Raw genomic sequence first — 18,852 nt, 5'->3', positions numbered from 1 at the left:
GCCAGATGAAAGGAAAATGGGATTGTTTATTAGTTTGCTTGTAGTGCGAAATGAATGTTGCCAGTTTTTATGGGGTGTCTTATATGGTACCTAGCACACATTGGTGCTTTAAAGTGAGTACTGAATGTGTATTTTGAGAAGGATGCATTGTTTTAAAGAACATACATTTGAGAAAGTATGACCTCATATATAAACTGTGGTTCACTGATTTATGGCTGGAAGAAAATTCATACTTGAACAGGTTTGCTCAGAGGCTAAACATAGAGACAGAAATAAAAAAACTCTTAAAGATGCAGTTGTAGGAATCCATCCTAGAAATTATGTAATTTGAAAGTACAAATCTTTATTTTTGGTAAAGTTATCTTGAAGAATATTTAGCAATTTCAAAAATTGATTCAAGTAAAACATGTTTGTTATGTAAGAATCAGTTTAAGCAGCATGGAAGTCTTTACGGTAAAGTGAATAATTTCTTTTCTCTGCTACCATGCCCACTGTGTAGATGTTACTATTGTTAACTGTTTGATGAATAGCCTTCTAAATTTATTTATATGCTTATGTGAACATATAAAGTATAGGCATTTTGTTTTACAAAACAAAAATTGGTAACATAAATAAAATTTTGCACCTTGCTCTTTATCATTGTATTGCAGACATCTTTCCTTGTTAGCACTTCTAGATAAAATTCTTTCTTTTTAATAGTACTATAGTATAAAAAACTTTTTTCCAGATGTTTTAGAAAGTGTTCCTATCAGATTATTGTAGCTCAGAATTTGTATTAGGATAATCTGATAAGAAATTTTTAAATATTGGTAATTTGTATAATATGGTTTAATAAAAAATCTCGAGTGCTTACAAATGGTCCTACTTTTTGAGCTAATAATATTCTGTGAATCTTTTCTGAGGAGACGCTTCAGAATATTGGGAAAAAAAAAACCCCATAGGCCAAAAGAGTTTTTTTTAAGTTAAAAAACATTTGCTATTTATAAAGATAATAATCTTAGAAGATTCAGCACTTGAAGAAGAACAGAAAGAAGCAAATTACCCCCTGAAATCCAGCCATCCAGAGATAATATTTTTAAATATTTTGGCAAGTGTATTTTTACCATTATAAATTTACACATGTAGGCATTTGTACTGTGTCATTGAATGTAGATATTCATCATGCCTCTGAAAATCTGAATAATTATTCCAGTTTTTTGAGGTACCGTTATTTAAAGAGTCCCTTATAAAATGACATTTAGGTTATTAATTTTTTAATATTTTATGCTGCCAAAGTGAACATTTTCATATCTATTGTGCTTCCGTAAACCGAGTTTAGAAATGGAATTGGGAGTATATTTAATAAGTGATTTATTTATTTTTTTGAAAGAGAGAGTGAGTGGCAGTGGGGGAGGGGCAGAGGGAGAGACTCTTAAGCAGGCTCCACACCCAGTGCGGAGCCTGATGACCCTGAGATCACGACCTGAGATGAAATGAAGAGTCAGGTGCATAACCGACTGAGCCACCCAGGCGCCCTTAATAAGTGGTTATTTTAAACTGAAATGAGGTTATCCGTGAGTTTCAGGTTTACTAGGTGAAAATATGTGCTTCTCTTTAGACCATGCATTTCCCTTAAAAAGTCTGAAATATGAAGTCTTTTCTCTCCCTGTAGGTGATACTGATTCCTTATGAGTCCAGGTAGGAAACAGAAACTTACTGGAGATCAATTTAAAACCATCATAGGCTTAAAGTCTAAAAGGATATGCCTTTTGTGATCCTTTAGGTCAGCTTCTCACTGAGAGCAGATTCTCCTGCTTTGTCATCCCTGACGGCTTTTGCTCAAAGAAAATATTCCAATTTTAGACAGCTATAGTTTGTTAGAAAAATTTATCCTTATATTGAGCTGAAATGTACTGCTTTCCAATTCCCACATATTGTTCCAGCTCTTGGGACCACAGGGAATTAAGGCGAATGCCTCTCCCAGAAGTCATTTTCCCAGCTATTTGAAGATAGTTATCAAATCTTGACATTTCCTTCTTTTTTCTAAGCTAAGCAGTTTTTCTCTCCCCATCTGTATTTGTATCTCCTATGTTGTGATTTCTATTTCCTTTCCCAGTCTGAATTTTACTGCTGTGCTTTGATAGTGCAAAAGTCATTGAAACAGTCATCTCCCCTGATGTGAGCATTATTAATAGGCACTCACACCATTTATACTGCTGACTCACACTGAACTGGAAAGTAGCTGAGCTGTCCTCTTCCCAGTCAGTACTTGTGCAGTTGAGTTTTGAACCTGAGAGCAGATTTTTTATCTCTTTATTAAATTTAATCTTATTTTAATTAGCTATTTTCTAGCTTCAGGATATCGTTTTGAATCGTTGTAGTCATCTCAGTTTCTATTGACTGTTCCCAGTTTTGTGTAATCTGGGAGTTCAGTTAGTAAGCCTTCTACTCTCTTACCTGAATTACTGACTACATGTTTCACAGGGTGGCGCCGATAACCCCTGTGGCATGCCCACTGAAGACCGACCACTTGCTGAGGATCATTTTTTATTTCAACAATTTGTAGTTTTTATTTTTGCTTGTGAATGCTGGAGCAGCTTTTCTTCTTTATTTTTTGAGCACCAGCCTTCTTTCTCCTCATAGTTAAGAGAATGGCCTCTGGATCCAGATTCCTGGGTTCTAATCCTGGCTCTGTCACTTTTTAGCTGTATGACCTTGAGCAGGTCACTTCCCCGTAGTCCCAGTTTCTTTCATCTGTAAAATGGGGATGGTAATAATACTTATTTCCTGGGGTTATGAGGATTTAATGAGTTCATATATATGCAGCATTAGAACAGAGTCTGGTTCTTAGTAAGTGTTCCTTAAGTAGACTCTTAATTATACTCAGATTTTGTTCTCAGCTCTACAGCCCTACCTCAGATTCTCTAAATTCCCAGGTTGTATTTGTGTAGTTCTGCAGGCTTGAACTGTTTCAAAGCAGCTGTGGTCTCACTTCCCATGTGCTCAGATATCTCGAGCTTAAGATCTCTTGAATATTTCATCTAATGGAGTTGCTTGAAGAAGAATATTTTAATATCCTTTCCATGATAAAAGAATTGGTGCTCATTAAAGGCTTTTCGGAAAATACAGAAAAAAGGAAAAGGAAACCCAAAATCTCACCACCCAAATATAACTACTAACTTCTTTACATTTCCTTTTCTTCCCTCCATGCAGTAGAAACAATGTCATATGCATGTGATTTTTGTATTTTGCTTTTTCTTTAAGAATATCTTAGGAGTGTTTCTAGCTATATGGTGTTTATTTTTAAAAAGCCTATTTTAATGGCTGCATAACATTTTATTGAGTGAATCCTCTGTACTCACTTCCCAATTGTTGAACTTATTAGGTTATCTACTTTTCACTGTTCTAAATTATACTCTGATGAGCTTGTTTATATTATAAAGTCTTTTTCAGAATTTATTATTATTTAGTAAGTTTCCAAAGCTGAAGTCTCAGGTCAGAAGCTATGAACATTTTAAGACCAGAAGACTATTTTATTGATCTCTATGACCCAAATAAAGTAGGAGATAGGTATTTTTCCCCTCTTTTGTAGTAATCAGTTCAGTTCTTTTTCTTCATTCTCTGAATTGTAACAAAGTTTGTTTTGTTTGCCTTTTTCCCCCCCAAGGTTCAGGTTATTTTATTTTATTTATTTATTTATTTATTTATTTATTTATTTATTTATATAAGATTTATTCATTTATTTTGAGAGAGAGTGCGTGTATGAGTGGGAGGGGCAGAGTGAGAGGGAGAGAGAATCTCAAGTTGACTCCACACTGAGTGTGGAGCCCGACATGGGGCTGGATCTTATAATTCTGGGTTCGCGACCTGAGTGGAAACCATGAGTTAGACATTTAACCAACTGCACCACCCAGGTACCCTCAGGTTATTTTAATAGGCCCTTGGTGCTAACATTGTTCTGGGTTATGTATTCCATCTTTTGTAAATGTTATTAGAGAGTTTCTGTGTAGGCTGTGCAGGTGTTTCATTATTAGTGCTAGAGTCATTGGTTTCAGAGGAGGGAAAACTGAGGAGGGGACCCTGGTGGTTCCTCTGTCCTCAGCCCTTGCCGTTTCTTCCTCTGGTCATATTTTTTTTTTAAGCTACACTCCTTGAGCTGTGCACGTAACTTGACTAAGGTTAACCAATCTAGGGTTACCTAGATTATTTCAGGGGTCACACTTCACCTCGCTGCCTTATTGCTAGCTTTAAAAAAAATTCTTTTCACAGTTAACAAGCATAGTTCATAGGCTGTGATGGAATCTTTTAACCTGATTCTTTTGGGGAAGCTTTCTTTTCTTTTTCTTTTTCTTTCTTTCTTCTTTTTTTTTTTTTTTTAAGATTTGTCTATTTATTTGAGAGAGAAAGAGACTGAGCATGAGTGGGAGGGGCAGTAGGAGAGGGAGAATCTCAAGCAGACTGCATGCTGAGCGCCGAGCGCTATGCTCCGTTCCAGGGCGTTGAGATCATGGCCTGAGCCAGAACCAAGAGTCCGATGCTCAACTGACTGCGCCACGAGGCGCCCTGGGAAAGCTTTCTTTTTTTGTTGTTCTTTTCTAAATATTAATCTATAGAGAAAACTTGAAGGATTCCACCATATTAATAGCTCTTGATTTAAGTCCGTAGCTTAAAAAATCAGTATTTTATCTTAAGCATCTTTATGTATAAAATAACTTTTGAACTTCAGCGTATCTTAAAACTATATGGTCTTTTTTGTTGTTGTTGTTAAGACTTTTTTTTTTTCTTTTTAAGATTTTTATTTTTAAGTAATCCGTACACCTAATGTGGGGCTTGAACTCACAACCTTGAGATCAAGAGTCACACACTCCACTGACTGAGCCAGCCAGGTGCCGCAGACTATTTAAATAATATCGCTAAGTGTGCTGGATTTCAAATGCTTGTTTATTTCAAAACTTGATTTATCTACACAGAAGAGGAAAACCTATACACGTGCCATTTAGCACCACCACCTTCATCTTCTCCGTGTTGTATCCGCAGCTCTCATGCTATATAGATGTTTGCAGGTTTTGTATAATTATATGTTTATTTTCATGTGTATATATTTACAACTGTGTCTATATTTCATTTAAGATCTGGACGTTGGTAGTTGGCTATGTGTTGACTGTTTCATTCAAGTGGAATGCAAGCACTGAACGCTACTTGAGAGCAGTTTCAATTCCTGTCTGGATTATATTGCTTTTTCATTTAGGTGGGTCCCTTTTTCTAAGAAAGTCTAGCTTAAGATCAGCGGAGGCTGATCACATGAATTGAAGTGCATTTTTTTTTTTGTAGTGTTATATGTTGCATTTAACATTCTTTAAAATAATCTTTAGAAAATGTTATGCTTTGATCCTTTAATCTTTAATACAAATGTTATGCTTTAACATGTCTGTCTTTTAATTATATCAAATGTTCATTTTCAAAAGGTCCTTTAAATATATCTTAAAAAGTAGAGCACCCTTGGACTATCATGGCCACTTCTGAGTGTCATACATAAGGAGGATATAGATAAGCAGTCCGCTGTGTGAGCAACAGTTAGGGGAACCAGAGGTATTTACTCAGGATGAGAGAAGGGGACTGGGCTACACAGGTGGGGGGAAGGAGGAGATAAAATATGGAGGCCTGTTGCAAGTATTTGAAGGACTATCCTGTGAAAGAGCGGTTTAAACATCTCTGTAACCGTGAGGGAGAAATGTCAGAGCAACCAGTAGCTTCAGGGAGACAAATCTGTTCAAGGTCAGGACGATCAGTGTCAGCTGCTCAAAGTAATGAGTTCCTTGTTACTTGGGACACTGCTGTTCGCTGGGCGGGTGCTAGGATATTGTAGAGTGATTTTTTTTCATGGACTCTTTTATCTCCAAGTCTTAAGCTTATGGAAGCATTAAGTTCTAATAAATAAAAACAAAATTCAGTAATATAGAACAGTAGTTAGCCTATTTAAAGTAGTTTTTAGAGCTGCTTATTGTTAAAAATAAAAACCAGAGTTGACTGATAGGTCTTTGCTTAGAGTCTGATGTGGAACAAAGCATTACTTTTTAGCTTTGCTGATTTGGAATCCTAAAGAAGTATGTTATAGTTTAGCAAGATCCCCTGATGTCTGATGTGACTCATTTTGAATTTGGGGGAGGCAGCAGAGGGAGACAGACAGTGTAGGGCTCTCTAGACCAACTCAGGGCAACACAAATGCCTACAGGTAGGGACCAAAAATGTTAGCATGTTTGACCTGTACACTGAGGATACACTGAAGCTTTTTGCAGTGCTCTTTTGGGCCATATCATCCTTTCTTGAGAGATGAGAGTTCACACCCAGTGGTGTTTTCAGGAAATGAAGTCAGGCTCCATAACTTTAGATTCTATGCCTGATGCAGGTCATTTTGGGGTTAAACGAAAGGCTTGAGTTCAGGATCATCTTAAACGCTGGTGTGTGTTAGAACGGGTGATAGAAGCCCATTAAGGGTAAGCTGGCATATACCCGATCCTTTAGACCAGGGGCCTCAGAGCAGGGCTGGATTTAACTGAGAGGAGTCCTGAACTGAGGTTCATCTGTCTTATGGCCTTTAAAATGTTTTTTTTCCTCTGTGAAATAATTTTGTTAATGACAGCTATGCCAAATTGTTCTGTCAGTCTTCTGAGTCTTTTTTTTTTCATTCAAACCTTTACCTTTAGATACTGTTGCTAAGAATAAACTGAGTCTTTTAAAGACAAGTGCTAAATTTTTATTTAACTAAAAATGTTAACTCTTAATAATTTTCAGCATCCCTGGCTGGCTCATGGAGAATTCCAGTATTCCTGGTTATTGTTTTCCTGATGTCTGTGGGCACCCTCTATGAGAAACAGAATGGAAAAGAGTCTTCTGGTAAGAAATAGGGCATTCTATTAATATTACTTTAAGAAGTATTTGGGAAAGTAGCTTTACTTAAAAAAACATGCAATGATGAAAGTCCTTTAAATCTGTTTAAAAATCTGTGGCATTTTTTGAACAGAGAATAAACATGTTTAAGATATTTAGTTTTTAAGAATGTGCACCACTCCCCCCCTTTTTTGTTTTCATTTTTTAAAGGTATAATTCATATAGCATAAAATTAACCATTACCTTTTTAAAGGTGGATTTAGTACATTTATATTGCTGTGCGACCACTACTTCCATCTAGTTTCAGGACATTTTCATCACTGCAAGAGGAAAGCCTGTACCCATTAAGCAGCTTGTCATAAAGTTAGGTTATTTTTTTGAGATCCTTCCTCCCTCCTTCCCTCACTTCCTTCCTTTTTTTTTTTTTTTTTTGGATTTTATTTATTTATTTGACACAGAGAGAGATAGCCAGCGAGAGAGGGAACACAAGCAGGGAGAGTGGGAGAGGAAGAAGCAGGCTCCCCGCTGAGTGCTGGATGCCAGGAAACCTGAGACCATGAGATGAAGGCAGACACTTAACCAACTGAGCCACCCAGGCACCCCAAGATCTTTTTTCTTAATGTAGGCACTTAATCACTCTAAACTGTCCTCTTGGAATTGCTTTTCCACCCCATAAATTTCATTTGTTGTGTTTTCATTTTCTTTGGGTCGAGATACCCTTTGATTTCCTTTTTGAGTTCTTCTTTGACACGTTGGTTAATGCGAATTGTATTGTTAATTTCCACCTCTTGCGAGTTTTCCAATTTTTTTGTGCTTGTGCTTTTGGTGTCCTATCTAAAAACACCATTGCCAAATCCAAGGTTGATCTTGGATCCTGCAACTTTGCTGAATTTATTTATAAGCTTTAATATTTTTTTGTGGCTTCTGTACGATTGTACATATATTAAGATCATGTCATCTGTGAAAAGAGATAGTTTTACTCCCCTGTAATTCAGATGCCTTTTTTTTTTTTTTTTTTTTTTTGCCTGGATGCTCTGGCTGGAACTTTCAGTACCATGCAGAATATACCATTTTCTCTTAAGGAGTATTTTTGAAATACACTGGTTGCAAGTGATTTATATCCAGAAACAGTTTGTTAAAGAAACAGGTTTCTAATGAATGGTAAGGTGGGGCGTGGGGTGGCCAGATACTAATGGTCCTCAGATCATCAGACTGGACTTCTCCTTATCCATCCCTGTGGAAACAACTGTGACTGGAGAGGCGGACCTGAGCAGCACACAGTTTCTACAGCCACTGACATTTGTTCCTTCTTTCTGATGGTTATACATAAAGTAAAAGCAAATTACTAATTGCAGCAGGTTTTTCCAAAAAAATTAATTTCTCCAATATTTTGTTGTTAAGTTGAGAAATAAACAAAAGAAAATAAAAATCATTCATAATCCCACTGTCCATCTGAACGTTAACTAACGCCTTTAGACTTGTATGCCTTCAGACTTTAAAACACAAGAAAATTGTTTCATGGTGAACGTTCTCTTCTGTAATCGACATTTCAAACTTTATGTCATGACCACCTTTCTGTGTCCAGTATACTCCTACAGCATTATTCTTAGCCTCTTCATTTTATGCTAATCGCAGAGGCTATTCGTGGCACCCTGGTGTTTTGTACAGCTACCTCATAGTTTTTATTTTTAAATTAACTTGCTCTTTGTGTCTTACTTTGTTTGGAAACCTTACTTATCGCTCTGATAGTGGAGAATAGGAAAGATTTTATTTTTCTCTCTTTCCAGGTTCTCTTTGCTCACCCCGTCTTCCTGGTCACAATCTGTGAGGCTCTGTGGTTCTGTATCAGACCAGTCGAAGGGGACTTCCTGTTTTGACAGTACTGTGGAAGCTTAGTGGTCACACTTGTTCCTCTTGGCAGCTCTACCCCCCCCCTTTTCTGCTAATAGTGATGATTCAGATAACTCGGCTTATCCCTCACCCTTCACCCCAGGATGGTTTTCTTTCTTCGTTTATCTGGAAAGTCCTTTCTTCTTTTCTTTTCTTTCTTTTCTCCCCGAGATATATCTGACATATAGTGTTCTATCAGTTTGAGGTGTACAGCAATGATTTGATGTTTGAACAGTACATTGCGAAGTGATTATAAGAAGCTGGTTAACATCTGTCACCTTGTGTAGTTACAAAAAAGTGGTGTTTTTTTTGTGACTTTTAAGATCTATTCTCTCGGCAACTCTTAAATATGCAGTACAGTATTATTAGCTCTAGACACTGTGCTGTATGTGACATCTCTGTGACTGACTTTGTAATGAAGTAATGAAGTTTGACTCCCTTCACCCATTTTTTTCTATCTCCTGCCCCCAGCTCTGGCAACCACCAATCTATTCTCCATATCTATGAGCTTGGTGTGCCTGTGTGTGTGTGTGTTTCCACATATAAGTGAGATCGTATGGTATTTTTCTCTGAGTTATTTCACTTAGTGTAGTGCCCTGAAGGTCCATGCATACTGTTGCAAATGGCAAGATTTCTTTTTGTTCTTCTTCCTCCTCTCCCCTCCTTTCTCCTCCTCCTCCTCCTCCTCCTCCTCCTCCTCCTCCTCCTCCTCCTCCTCCTCCTTCTTTTTGGCTGAATTGTGTACACATACCACTTTATTTTTATTGATGGACACTTAGATTGTTTCCATATCTTGGTGATTGTTAAGTAATGCTGTGATGTACATGGGGGCATTTTGTTTTCTTTGTTTAAATACACTGAGGTGGAAGGGGGAATGAAGCATGAGAGACTATGGACTCTGAGAAACAAACTGAGGGCCTCAGAGGGGAGGGGGGTGGGGGAATGGGATAGGCTGGTGATGGGTGGTGGGGAGGGCACGTATTGCATGGTGCACTGGGTGTTATACGCAACTAATGAATCATGGAACTTTACATCAAAAACCAGAGATGTACTGTATGGTGACTAACATGATATAATAAAAAAAGATTAAAAAAAAAAATACACTGAGGTGGAATTGCTGGATCTTATGGTAGTTCTGTTTTTAATTTCTTAAGGACAGTGCTCTCGTCTTGACTGCTTTTGTCCATGGCTAAGTAAGTATGTGGCTGCAAGTATATGAATAATGTAGGTCAAAATGGATTTCAGATGGGTTTTCTCTTGGGTGTAAATTCTAGTCAGCTCTGGGGCGCCTGGATGGCACAGTTGTTTAAGCCTCTGACTCTTGGTTTTGGCTCGGGTCATGATCTCAGGGTTGTGAGATTGAGTCCTGTGTTGGCTCTGCTGAGCGCAGAGTCTGATAAGAGTTTCTCTCACCCTCTCCCTTTGCCCCTCCCCGCCTCGCTCCTTCTCTCTGTCTCTCTCTCTCAAGTAAGTCTTAAAAAAAAATTCTCGTCAGCTGGTGATGGCAGCTTAGGGAGCTGTGCAGTTGGGATTCTGAGACCAAGTTTTGAATTGTGGGAGAAAGAAGGCCATGTTTGATTATTATCATTATTATTTTTCATGTTCAATTATTATTATCAGCCATAAACCCAGCATAGTGATGTGCTGGCATGCCAGCCAGATTTCTAGTATTTTAGACTATTACAGGGAAGGAAATCACAGAGACACAGAATACATGTTGAGAACAGATTTGGAAATGTTGGAGTTCTTTTTGTTTTGTTTACTCTCATTCCAGTCTATTTCAGAATAGATTATTTTTTAAATGATTTATTTAATTATTTTGTAGAGAGGGAGGGAGACAGAGAGAATGTAGGGAGGGGCAGAGGGAGAGGGAGAATCTCAAGCAGACTCCCCACTGAGCTCAGAGCCCGAGCTGGGTCTAGATCCCAAAACCATGAGATCATCACCTGAGCCAAAACCAAGAGTCGGCGTTCAACTGGCGCCCCCAGAATAGATTATTCTTTTTTTTTTTTTTTTTAAGATTTTATTTATTTATTTGACAGAGAGAGAGACAGCCAGCGAGAGAGGGAACACAAGCAGGGGGAGTGAGAGAGAAAGAAGCAGGCTCCCAGTGGAGCATGAAGCCCGATGCGGGGCTCGATCCCAGGACACCGGGATCACTCCCTGAGCTGAAGGCAGACCTTAACAACTGAGTCACCCAGGTGCCCCCAGAATAGATTATTCTTGATCTAATGTCCTTTCATAGATTTCTAGTCTAGGTAGTCTTCATCATAAAATAGGCCTTTTAAACATTTTTTTCCCCTAAATTTCTGACTCTTCTTGCCCCTAGAACCTTGTGTCTTTTAGGCATCAGAATTCAACCCATCTAGTCCGTATCAGGACAGCCTTTCCCTTTTATTATGGTCAGTTCTGTCCTGTAGATGTCACTGTAATATAGTTAGGCACAGGAGGGCTTTAATGCACTGCCGTTTGCCGTGATAATGTGTGCATTTATTATTTCCTTATCGTTTCCACTGTCCCATTGGAGGACATGTCTAATAGTCACCAGTGTGGGCATCTTTCTCTGTGTCTTCTGAGCTTTGAATCTTGCTGTTGTAGGAGCTTTTAAGGTGTATGGGTCACTGGATTCGCAGAATTAATCCTTCGGATCAAAGCATGAAGTTTGTTTAGTTCCTGATCTGGGAACATCTTCTTGTGGATCATCATGGAGTTGGTTTCAGTGGTTCCTTCTGAACCCGGGGGCCTTAGTCAGTGGTTTTCTCTCAGACCGTGGGAACTCTTACTTGGCATTTTCTGGAACTCCAAGATAATGGAGGGAAGAAATGTTAAGTGTCTACTTTCTATTTGTGTTTTAAAATGTACTGTCCTTTTAAATCCATAAATAACCCCCCCAAAAAAACCAAAAAAAAAAACCAAAAACCCTTGTAATGAAGGCATTTAATTTCAGAGTTTAAGTGACTTGCCCACACGGGCGACTGGTAGAGCTAAGATTTAAAACTTATGGTCCTTGGGGGCGCCTGGGTGGCACAGCGGTTAAGCGTCTGCCTTCGGCTCAGGGCGTGATCCCGGCGATCTGGGATCGAGCCCCACATCAGGCTCTTCCGCTATGAGCCTGCTTCTTCCTCTCCCACTTCCCCTGCTTGTGTTCCCTCTCTCGCTGGTTGTCTCTATCTCTGTCGAATAAATAAATAAAATCTTTAAAAAAAAAAAACAAAAAAAACTTATGGTCCTTGACTCAAAGCCTGGTGTTCTTTGAACAAGCATCAGTCATCTTGAAAAGGGTTGCACTCAGTTGTGGTTGTGAGCTCCTCGGTCTTACCTGTGGGCCCTGTTGGCCTACCGCAAGTTCAGGAACTAGCTTCTCTGCCTCCTGGATCATGTCTCACTTGATAAAAACCAACTTCAGTTTTGGTTGGAATCCAACTTCAGTGTGTGTCCTTGGCTTGTGAGAAAAGGACGCTGGCATTATCGTTAATAATAGCAACATGAGTGAGGCCCTGCTGGGCTCTTTAAACATGCTATCTTATTTAATTTTCTTAATAATCCAGTGGGATTGGTACTTACTTTACAGATGAAGAAACGTAGACTCAGAAAGCCATTTACTCTGAGTAAATTTACACTTAGAAGTGCTTTTTCAAAAGCTAGGCAAACAAGCACCAGATGTGTCTTTAATACCCTGGACACCCAGTCTGACAAGTATGGGCAAGTGCAGCTGGGTCTGTTCCTCTAAATATTGGTGATTGTTTATAAATGATCAGAAATACCTTGGCAGGGAAGGCTTAGTAGTTGCCTTAATCATTTTGGGATAATATGTAATATGAGCGAACATGTTTGGTCCAGTTAAGACCAAACTGGAAAAAGAAAAGGAACAAACTAAATTTCTACTGCTCATCTGTTACTGCCCAGTCTGACACAGTGAGTTAAATAGGCCTAGAGAAACTCCTGCTGGTCCATATCCAAACCCTTGCTACTGACCAGTAGTATAATGAAGTGATCCTAGAAGCCATCGAGAGGGAGGCATATTTTCCACATTAGTGATGGAAACAGAAGCCTTCTTCAAAGGGAACTTTGCATGCTGGGGAGATTTACTTGGTATGTGGTAGAGCCCCCTTCCAGTAAGCATCCTTGGATGTATTTCTGGCATCTGCCACTATCACTATGAACGAGCACTAAGTAGATCGAGTATCTCCTTATTTAGACTGTTCTCGAAATATATCATCCCCTGGGTATTAGAAATGTTGTTCTGCCTGTTGTTGAGCTAGCCATATTAACAGATTCTGTTGTCGGTGTCTCAGGTGCCAGACCATGAGTTTCTGACCCCTGGTGCTAGGCTGCTAATGTTAGTGGCCTGCTTGTTTGGCCTCGTGTAGATCCCTGTTATTTGGGCCTCCACTTGATGCTGGCCCTGTCTCTGCGTAGATTGATACTTGAAACCTTGGATGCTCTTTCCTTTTTTTGTTTATAGTTCTTAGGTCCCAAGATTATGTGCCCTTGTCTGTGTGCTTATTTTTAGCTGGGGCTTCTTTTCCAGTACCGTGACTTTGCCTAGATTCTTCGTCCTGGCGTTCTTGTGTTTTTAGTTCATCATTTCTGCCAGAACCCTTGGGGTTTTTGAAGTGCGGGAGTATATCACTAAGGCAGAAATTGTTAAAATGCCTGTTTGAGGAATAAGAGCAGTTGTCAAGTCCTACATCCATAGTTTTCAGATATTCTGGATTTTCCCTGTGTGCTACTCTTTTCATTCCTTTGCGAAGTTTCAGGCGCTCTAAAAATTTGCTAAATTGTTTATCAACGAGGATGATATTGCATAGTTTTCATTGACTTAGTGATGGTTCATTGAATATTTACTGCTTTATTTTAGTGACATCAGCAAGTTGGAGAGTCTTTAAGCTATAGTTGTAAAGGTTTAATTTATTGGTCTTAACTTTTCCGTAAGTCTGTCAGTGCCTACTGGATGCAAGATATTTCACATAACTCTGCGGGGAGATCTAAAAATGTGCACTAGGGGCATAAGATCTAGGAAAATGGCTATAAAATGAAGTAGAAAAGGGATGAGAGGCACAGACAAATACTATAGGAGTGCTAGTGGTTTATGCTCATAGTTTATACTATCAAAGCCAATGGTTTTGAGATAGCTAACATTTATTGAGCAAGCCATTCATACCAGGCATTGTTCTGATTATTTCATATGTATTGTTTCACTTAATTGTCACATGAAATAGGAATTTATATAAATCCCATTTCATACATGGAGGATTTTAAGTAACTTGCCCATGGTCATCTAGTTAGTAAGGAATAGACCTGGGATTTGAACCTGGGCTGTCTTGTTTCCTCACCTGTGCTCCCGGCACTGGCTTGCAGTGATTGTACTGCCTGGGTGCCTAGTACATGTGAGACGTTCCGTTCTCCCTCTGCATCCTTGTGTCTCTCCACTCTTTTCATTGTACCATATGTCCTGGCCTGATTGGACTTCTTAGAGTTTTTTGAACAGGACACTGCTTTTCCTTGCCTTTGTGTCTTTACACCTGCTTTTTTTTGTCTTTCGGGAAACCTTTTCTCGCTCTGCCTTCTGAGACATCATCCTCTCCCATCCCCTCCAAGATAGACTTGCTCTGTCTTTTTTTATCTGGATAACATATTTAAATGGATTTAAAGGGTGGCATCTTTTGCCATTCTTGTCACGTAGCACCTTTGGAGGCCCTTCCCTGCATAGATTAGGTTTCCATCTTCTGTGCTCCTCAAATATGCTACACTTGTTTTCACATTCGCTCCTCACTTACTGAATCGTAACTGATAGTCTAAATATCAGACTGAACTAGGGACGTGGGTCAGTTTCTTATCTCAGCATGTAGCCTGGTCATCTGTTTGGTGAATGAGGACTTAATGGGAGTTGAGAAACAGAAGTCAAACTGCAGCCAAACTCAAAGTCCATATTGAAGGAGCTATAAAATGGTTACTGGGGAGCGACTTAATACAAGGGGCTTATTTTTCAGACTCTCTCAAAGATGAGTCACTACTTGATTAAATTACTTGTGAAGAGGTGGGTTTAGTAATTTAGGACCTGTGACTAGTCTTTAATCTTATGTAAGGGAGAACACTTTGTTTGAATTCTGACTGGAAGTCTTTTTCTCTTTCTGCTCTGCTATCCCGGGCCATTAGTCATAGGCATTCCCATCCTCTGCTCTCCAGTGGAGCCTAAGAAACCTCTCTTGGGTTCACAGAAATCTAAGTCCTGTCTTGTCTCCGGTGTAATCAGTTTGTTTTTGAAATTTCTGTCTGGAAGTCTAAAAAAGCACGTTAATAAGTTCAGATCTTCCTCCTCTTCCCCTCCATGGTTGTCAACAGGGTATTCCCTTGTGGTTATCTGTATAACCATAATCTGGAAACTTGGGGCTTACCTTTAACCCTTCGTCTCTTTTATTTCCTTTATGGGTTCATCATCAAGTCTGGTCCATTTTGACTACTCCCTGCCTCTTTTTTTTTTTTTTTTTTAAGATTTTATTTATTTATTTATTTGCCAGAGAGAGAGAGAGAGCACGCAAGAGAGCACGTGCACAAGCAGCAGGAGTGGCAGGCAGAGGGAGAAGCAGGCTGCCCACTGAGCAGGGAGCCTGATGTGGGACTCAATTCCAGGACCTTGGGATCATGACCTGAGCCAAAGGCAGACACTTAACTAACTGAGCCACCCAGGCATCCCTACTCCCTGCCTCTTAAATGCAGCTACTTTTCTGACATCTTCCCCGCTAGCTGCCGCAGACCATGCTATCGTCATGTCTTGCCTGTAGTATTGCCATAACTTCTTTCCCTGTATCCATTCTTCATCCCCTCCGATATGCTCTTGACCAAACAGCAAGAATGGATCTTTTTATATTTCAAAACTTCATTTATTTACAAACCAGGGGGCTGGGTGTGCTCCTGAAGGGGCAACACGAGAGATCCTTGCAGTGATGAGCCTGTCCTATATTTTGTGTCCATGCTGATAATTCTTGTCACAATATTGTACCTCAGTGTTGCACGATGTTACCACTGGGGGAAACTGTGTAAAGGGTAGACAGGATCTCTCTGTGTTATTTCCTACAATTGCATGTAAAGCTACAATTATCTCAATAACATTTCAGTAGAAATATTATTATCCTGTTTAAAATTCTTCACTACTTTCCTACTCCTTTTAGAATAAAGCCTAAAGTACTTACTGTGGTCTTCTGTGACTTGCATCATCTTGCTCACCATGTCCAGCCTGGTTTATTTGATACCAGTTTCCTGCTAGCTGTGTTCCAGACACACTGGCCTTCTTACACTATCTTTAACCTGCTAGTGTCTTCACTTACAGTCTTCCTACTCACCTCCTTCTGCCCAAAATATTATTCTTTACATTCTTTTGTTTAATTCCTTCTCATCCTTTGTATATCAGCTTCATTTTCTTTTCTTTTTTTGCATTTTATTTTAATTTAAATTCAATTTAATTAACATATACTGTATTATTAGTTTCAGTGGTAGAATTTAGTGATACGTCAGTTGCATATAACACCCAATGCTCATTCCATCAAGTGCTCTCCTTAATGCCATTCACCCAGTTCCTCCCTCCCTCCACCCACCTCCCCTCTAGCAACCCTCAGTGTTTCCTGTAGTTAAGAATCTCTTATGGTTTGTCTCTCTCTCTCTGTTTTTGTCTCATTTTTCCTTCCCTTTCTCTATGTTCATCTGTTTTGTTTCTTAAATTCCACGTGTGAGTGAAATCATATTTGTCTTTCTCTGACTGACTTATTTCGCTAGGATAATACCCTGTAGTTCTATCCACATCATTGCAAATGGTAAGATTTCATTCTTTTTGATGGCTGAGTAATCTTCCTGTGTGTGTGTGTGTGTGTGTGTGTGTGTGTGTGTGTGTGTGTGTGTATACCACCTCTTCTTTATCCATTCATCTGTAGATGGACATCTGGGCTCTTACCATATTTTGGCTATTGTAGACATTGCTGCTATAAACATAAGGGTGCCTGTGCCCCTTCGAATCACTATGTTTGTATCCTTTGGATAAATACCTAATAGTGCAATTGCTGGGTCATAGAGTAGCTCTATTTTTAACTTTATTAGGAACCTCCATACTGTCTTCCAGAGTGGCTGCACCAGTTTGCATTCCCACTAACAGTATAAGAGGGTTCCCCTTTCTCCACATCCTCCCAACATCTATTGTTTCCTGACTTGTTAATTTTAGCTGTTCTGACTGGTGTGAGGTGGTATCTCATTGTGGTTTTGTTTTGTATTTCCCTGATGCCAAGTGTGTGGAGCATTTTTTCATGTGTCTCTTGGCCATTTGGATGTCTTTGGAGAAATGTCTGATCATGTCTTCTGCCCATTTCTTGATTGGATTATTTATTTTTTGGGTGTAAGTTCTTTATAAATTTTCGATACTAACCTTTTGTCTGATAAGACATTTGCAAACATCTTCTCCCATTCCATAGGTTGCCTTTTAGTTTTGTCAACTATTTCCTTTGCTGTGCAAAAACTTTTTGTCTTGTTGAAGTCCCAGTAGTTCATTTTTGTTTTTGTTTCCCTTGTCTTTGAATATGTGTCTAGCAAGAAGTTGCTGCGGCCGAGTTCAAAGAGGTTGCTGCCCGTGTTCTCCTCTAGGATTTTGATGGATTCCAGTCTCACATTTAGGTCTTTCATCCATTTTGAGTCTATTTTTGTGTATGGTATAAGGAAGTGGTCCAGTTTCATTCTTCTGCATGTGGCTGTCCAATTTTCCCAACACCATTTGTTGAAGAGACTGTCTTTTTTCCATTGGATGTTCTTTCCTGCTTTGTTGAAGATCAGTTGACCATAGAGTTGAGGGTCCATTTTTGGGTTCTCTATTCTGTTCCATTGATCTGTGTGTCTGTTTTTATGCCAGTACCATACTGTCTTGAATATTACAGCTTTGTAATATAGCTTGAAATCTGGAATTGTGATACCTCCGGCTTTGGTTTTCTTTTTCAACATTCCTTTGGCTATTTGGGGTCTTTTCTGGTTCCATACAAATTTTAGGGTTGTTCGTTCCAACTCTGTGAAAAAAGTTGATGGTATCTTGATAGGGATTGCATTAAATGTGTAGATTGCTCTGGGTAGCATAGACATTTTAACTGTTTGTTCTTCCAATCCATGGGCGTGGAACGTTTTTCTGTTTCTTTGTGTCTTCCTCAATTTCTTCATAAATGTTATATACAGAGTACAGATCCTTTACCTCTTTGGTTAGGTGTATTCCTAGGTATCTTATGGTTTTTGGTGCAATTGTAAATGGGATCAATTCCTTTAATTTTGTTTCTTCTGCCTCATTGTTAGTGCATAGAAATGTGACTAACTTCTGTGCATTGATTTTATATCCTGTAACTTTGCTGAATTCCTGTATCAGTTCTAGCAATTTTTTGGTGGAGTCTTTTGGGTTTTCTATATAGAGAATCATGTCATCTGTGAAGAGTGAGAGTTTGACTTCTTCTTTGCCAATTTGGATGCCTTTTATTTCCTTTTGTTTTCTGATTCTCAGCTTCATTTTCATTTCTTAAAGAGAAGCTATTCCTGATTCTCCAGACTAAATCAGATTTTTTCAGTTAGGAGTTCATAAAATAGCTTGTATGTTTCCTTTCTAGCAGTCACTGTAGTTTGTATGCATTCACGTTTGTGTGGTTCTTTTTTTATTTTTTATTTTTATTTTTTAAGTAATCTGTATACCCATTGTGGGGCTCAAACCCACAACCCCAAGATCAAGAGTAGCACACATGCTTTATTAAGTGAGCCAGCCAGGTGCCCCTCTTTTTCTTTTTCTTTTTTTTTTTAAGGTGAATTAACAAATTATTCCCTAAGTACAGTAAGAATTTTTTTTTTCCCATGTGGTTCTTTAATTCGTATCTGTCTCTTCCACTAGACTCCATGGGGGCAGGGTCTGTGTCTTTATCCCTAGCATTCAATACAGTGAGTAATGAGGACATGTGAGACATGAAAGACAGTGTCTTTCGCTCTCAACCTTGTTCCCTCATTGGCGTGTAAGAAACATCTTACATACTTAGGCCAGAAGAAGAGATCCTAATCCAGATCCCTTGTTCTCTTCCCAGATCATGAATT

General features: G+C 39.0%; 1 protein-coding gene across 3 annotated transcripts in view; it reads left to right on the top strand.

The window, feature by feature from the left end:
- The window catches only part of TMEM245 (transmembrane protein 245), a 99,680-nt gene that overhangs the window by 5,529 nt on the left and 75,299 nt on the right, over positions 1 to 18,852 (top strand). For all 3 annotated transcript variants that reach the window (XM_044386753.3, XM_026506049.4, XM_044386752.3), the window contains exons 2-3: positions 5,110 to 5,227; positions 6,772 to 6,873. In XM_044386753.3, coding sequence (XP_044242688.1) covers positions 5,110 to 5,227; positions 6,772 to 6,873 — 220 coding nt within the window. The remainder of the gene's footprint in view (positions 1 to 5,109; positions 5,228 to 6,771; positions 6,874 to 18,852) is intronic.

The sequence above is a fragment of the Ursus arctos genome, unplaced genomic scaffold, assembly GCF_023065955.2.
Source record: "Ursus arctos isolate Adak ecotype North America unplaced genomic scaffold, UrsArc2.0 scaffold_18, whole genome shotgun sequence".
NCBI lineage: Eukaryota > Metazoa > Chordata > Mammalia > Carnivora > Ursidae > Ursus > Ursus arctos.
This window is presented reverse-complemented; position numbering and strand designations above follow the sequence as displayed.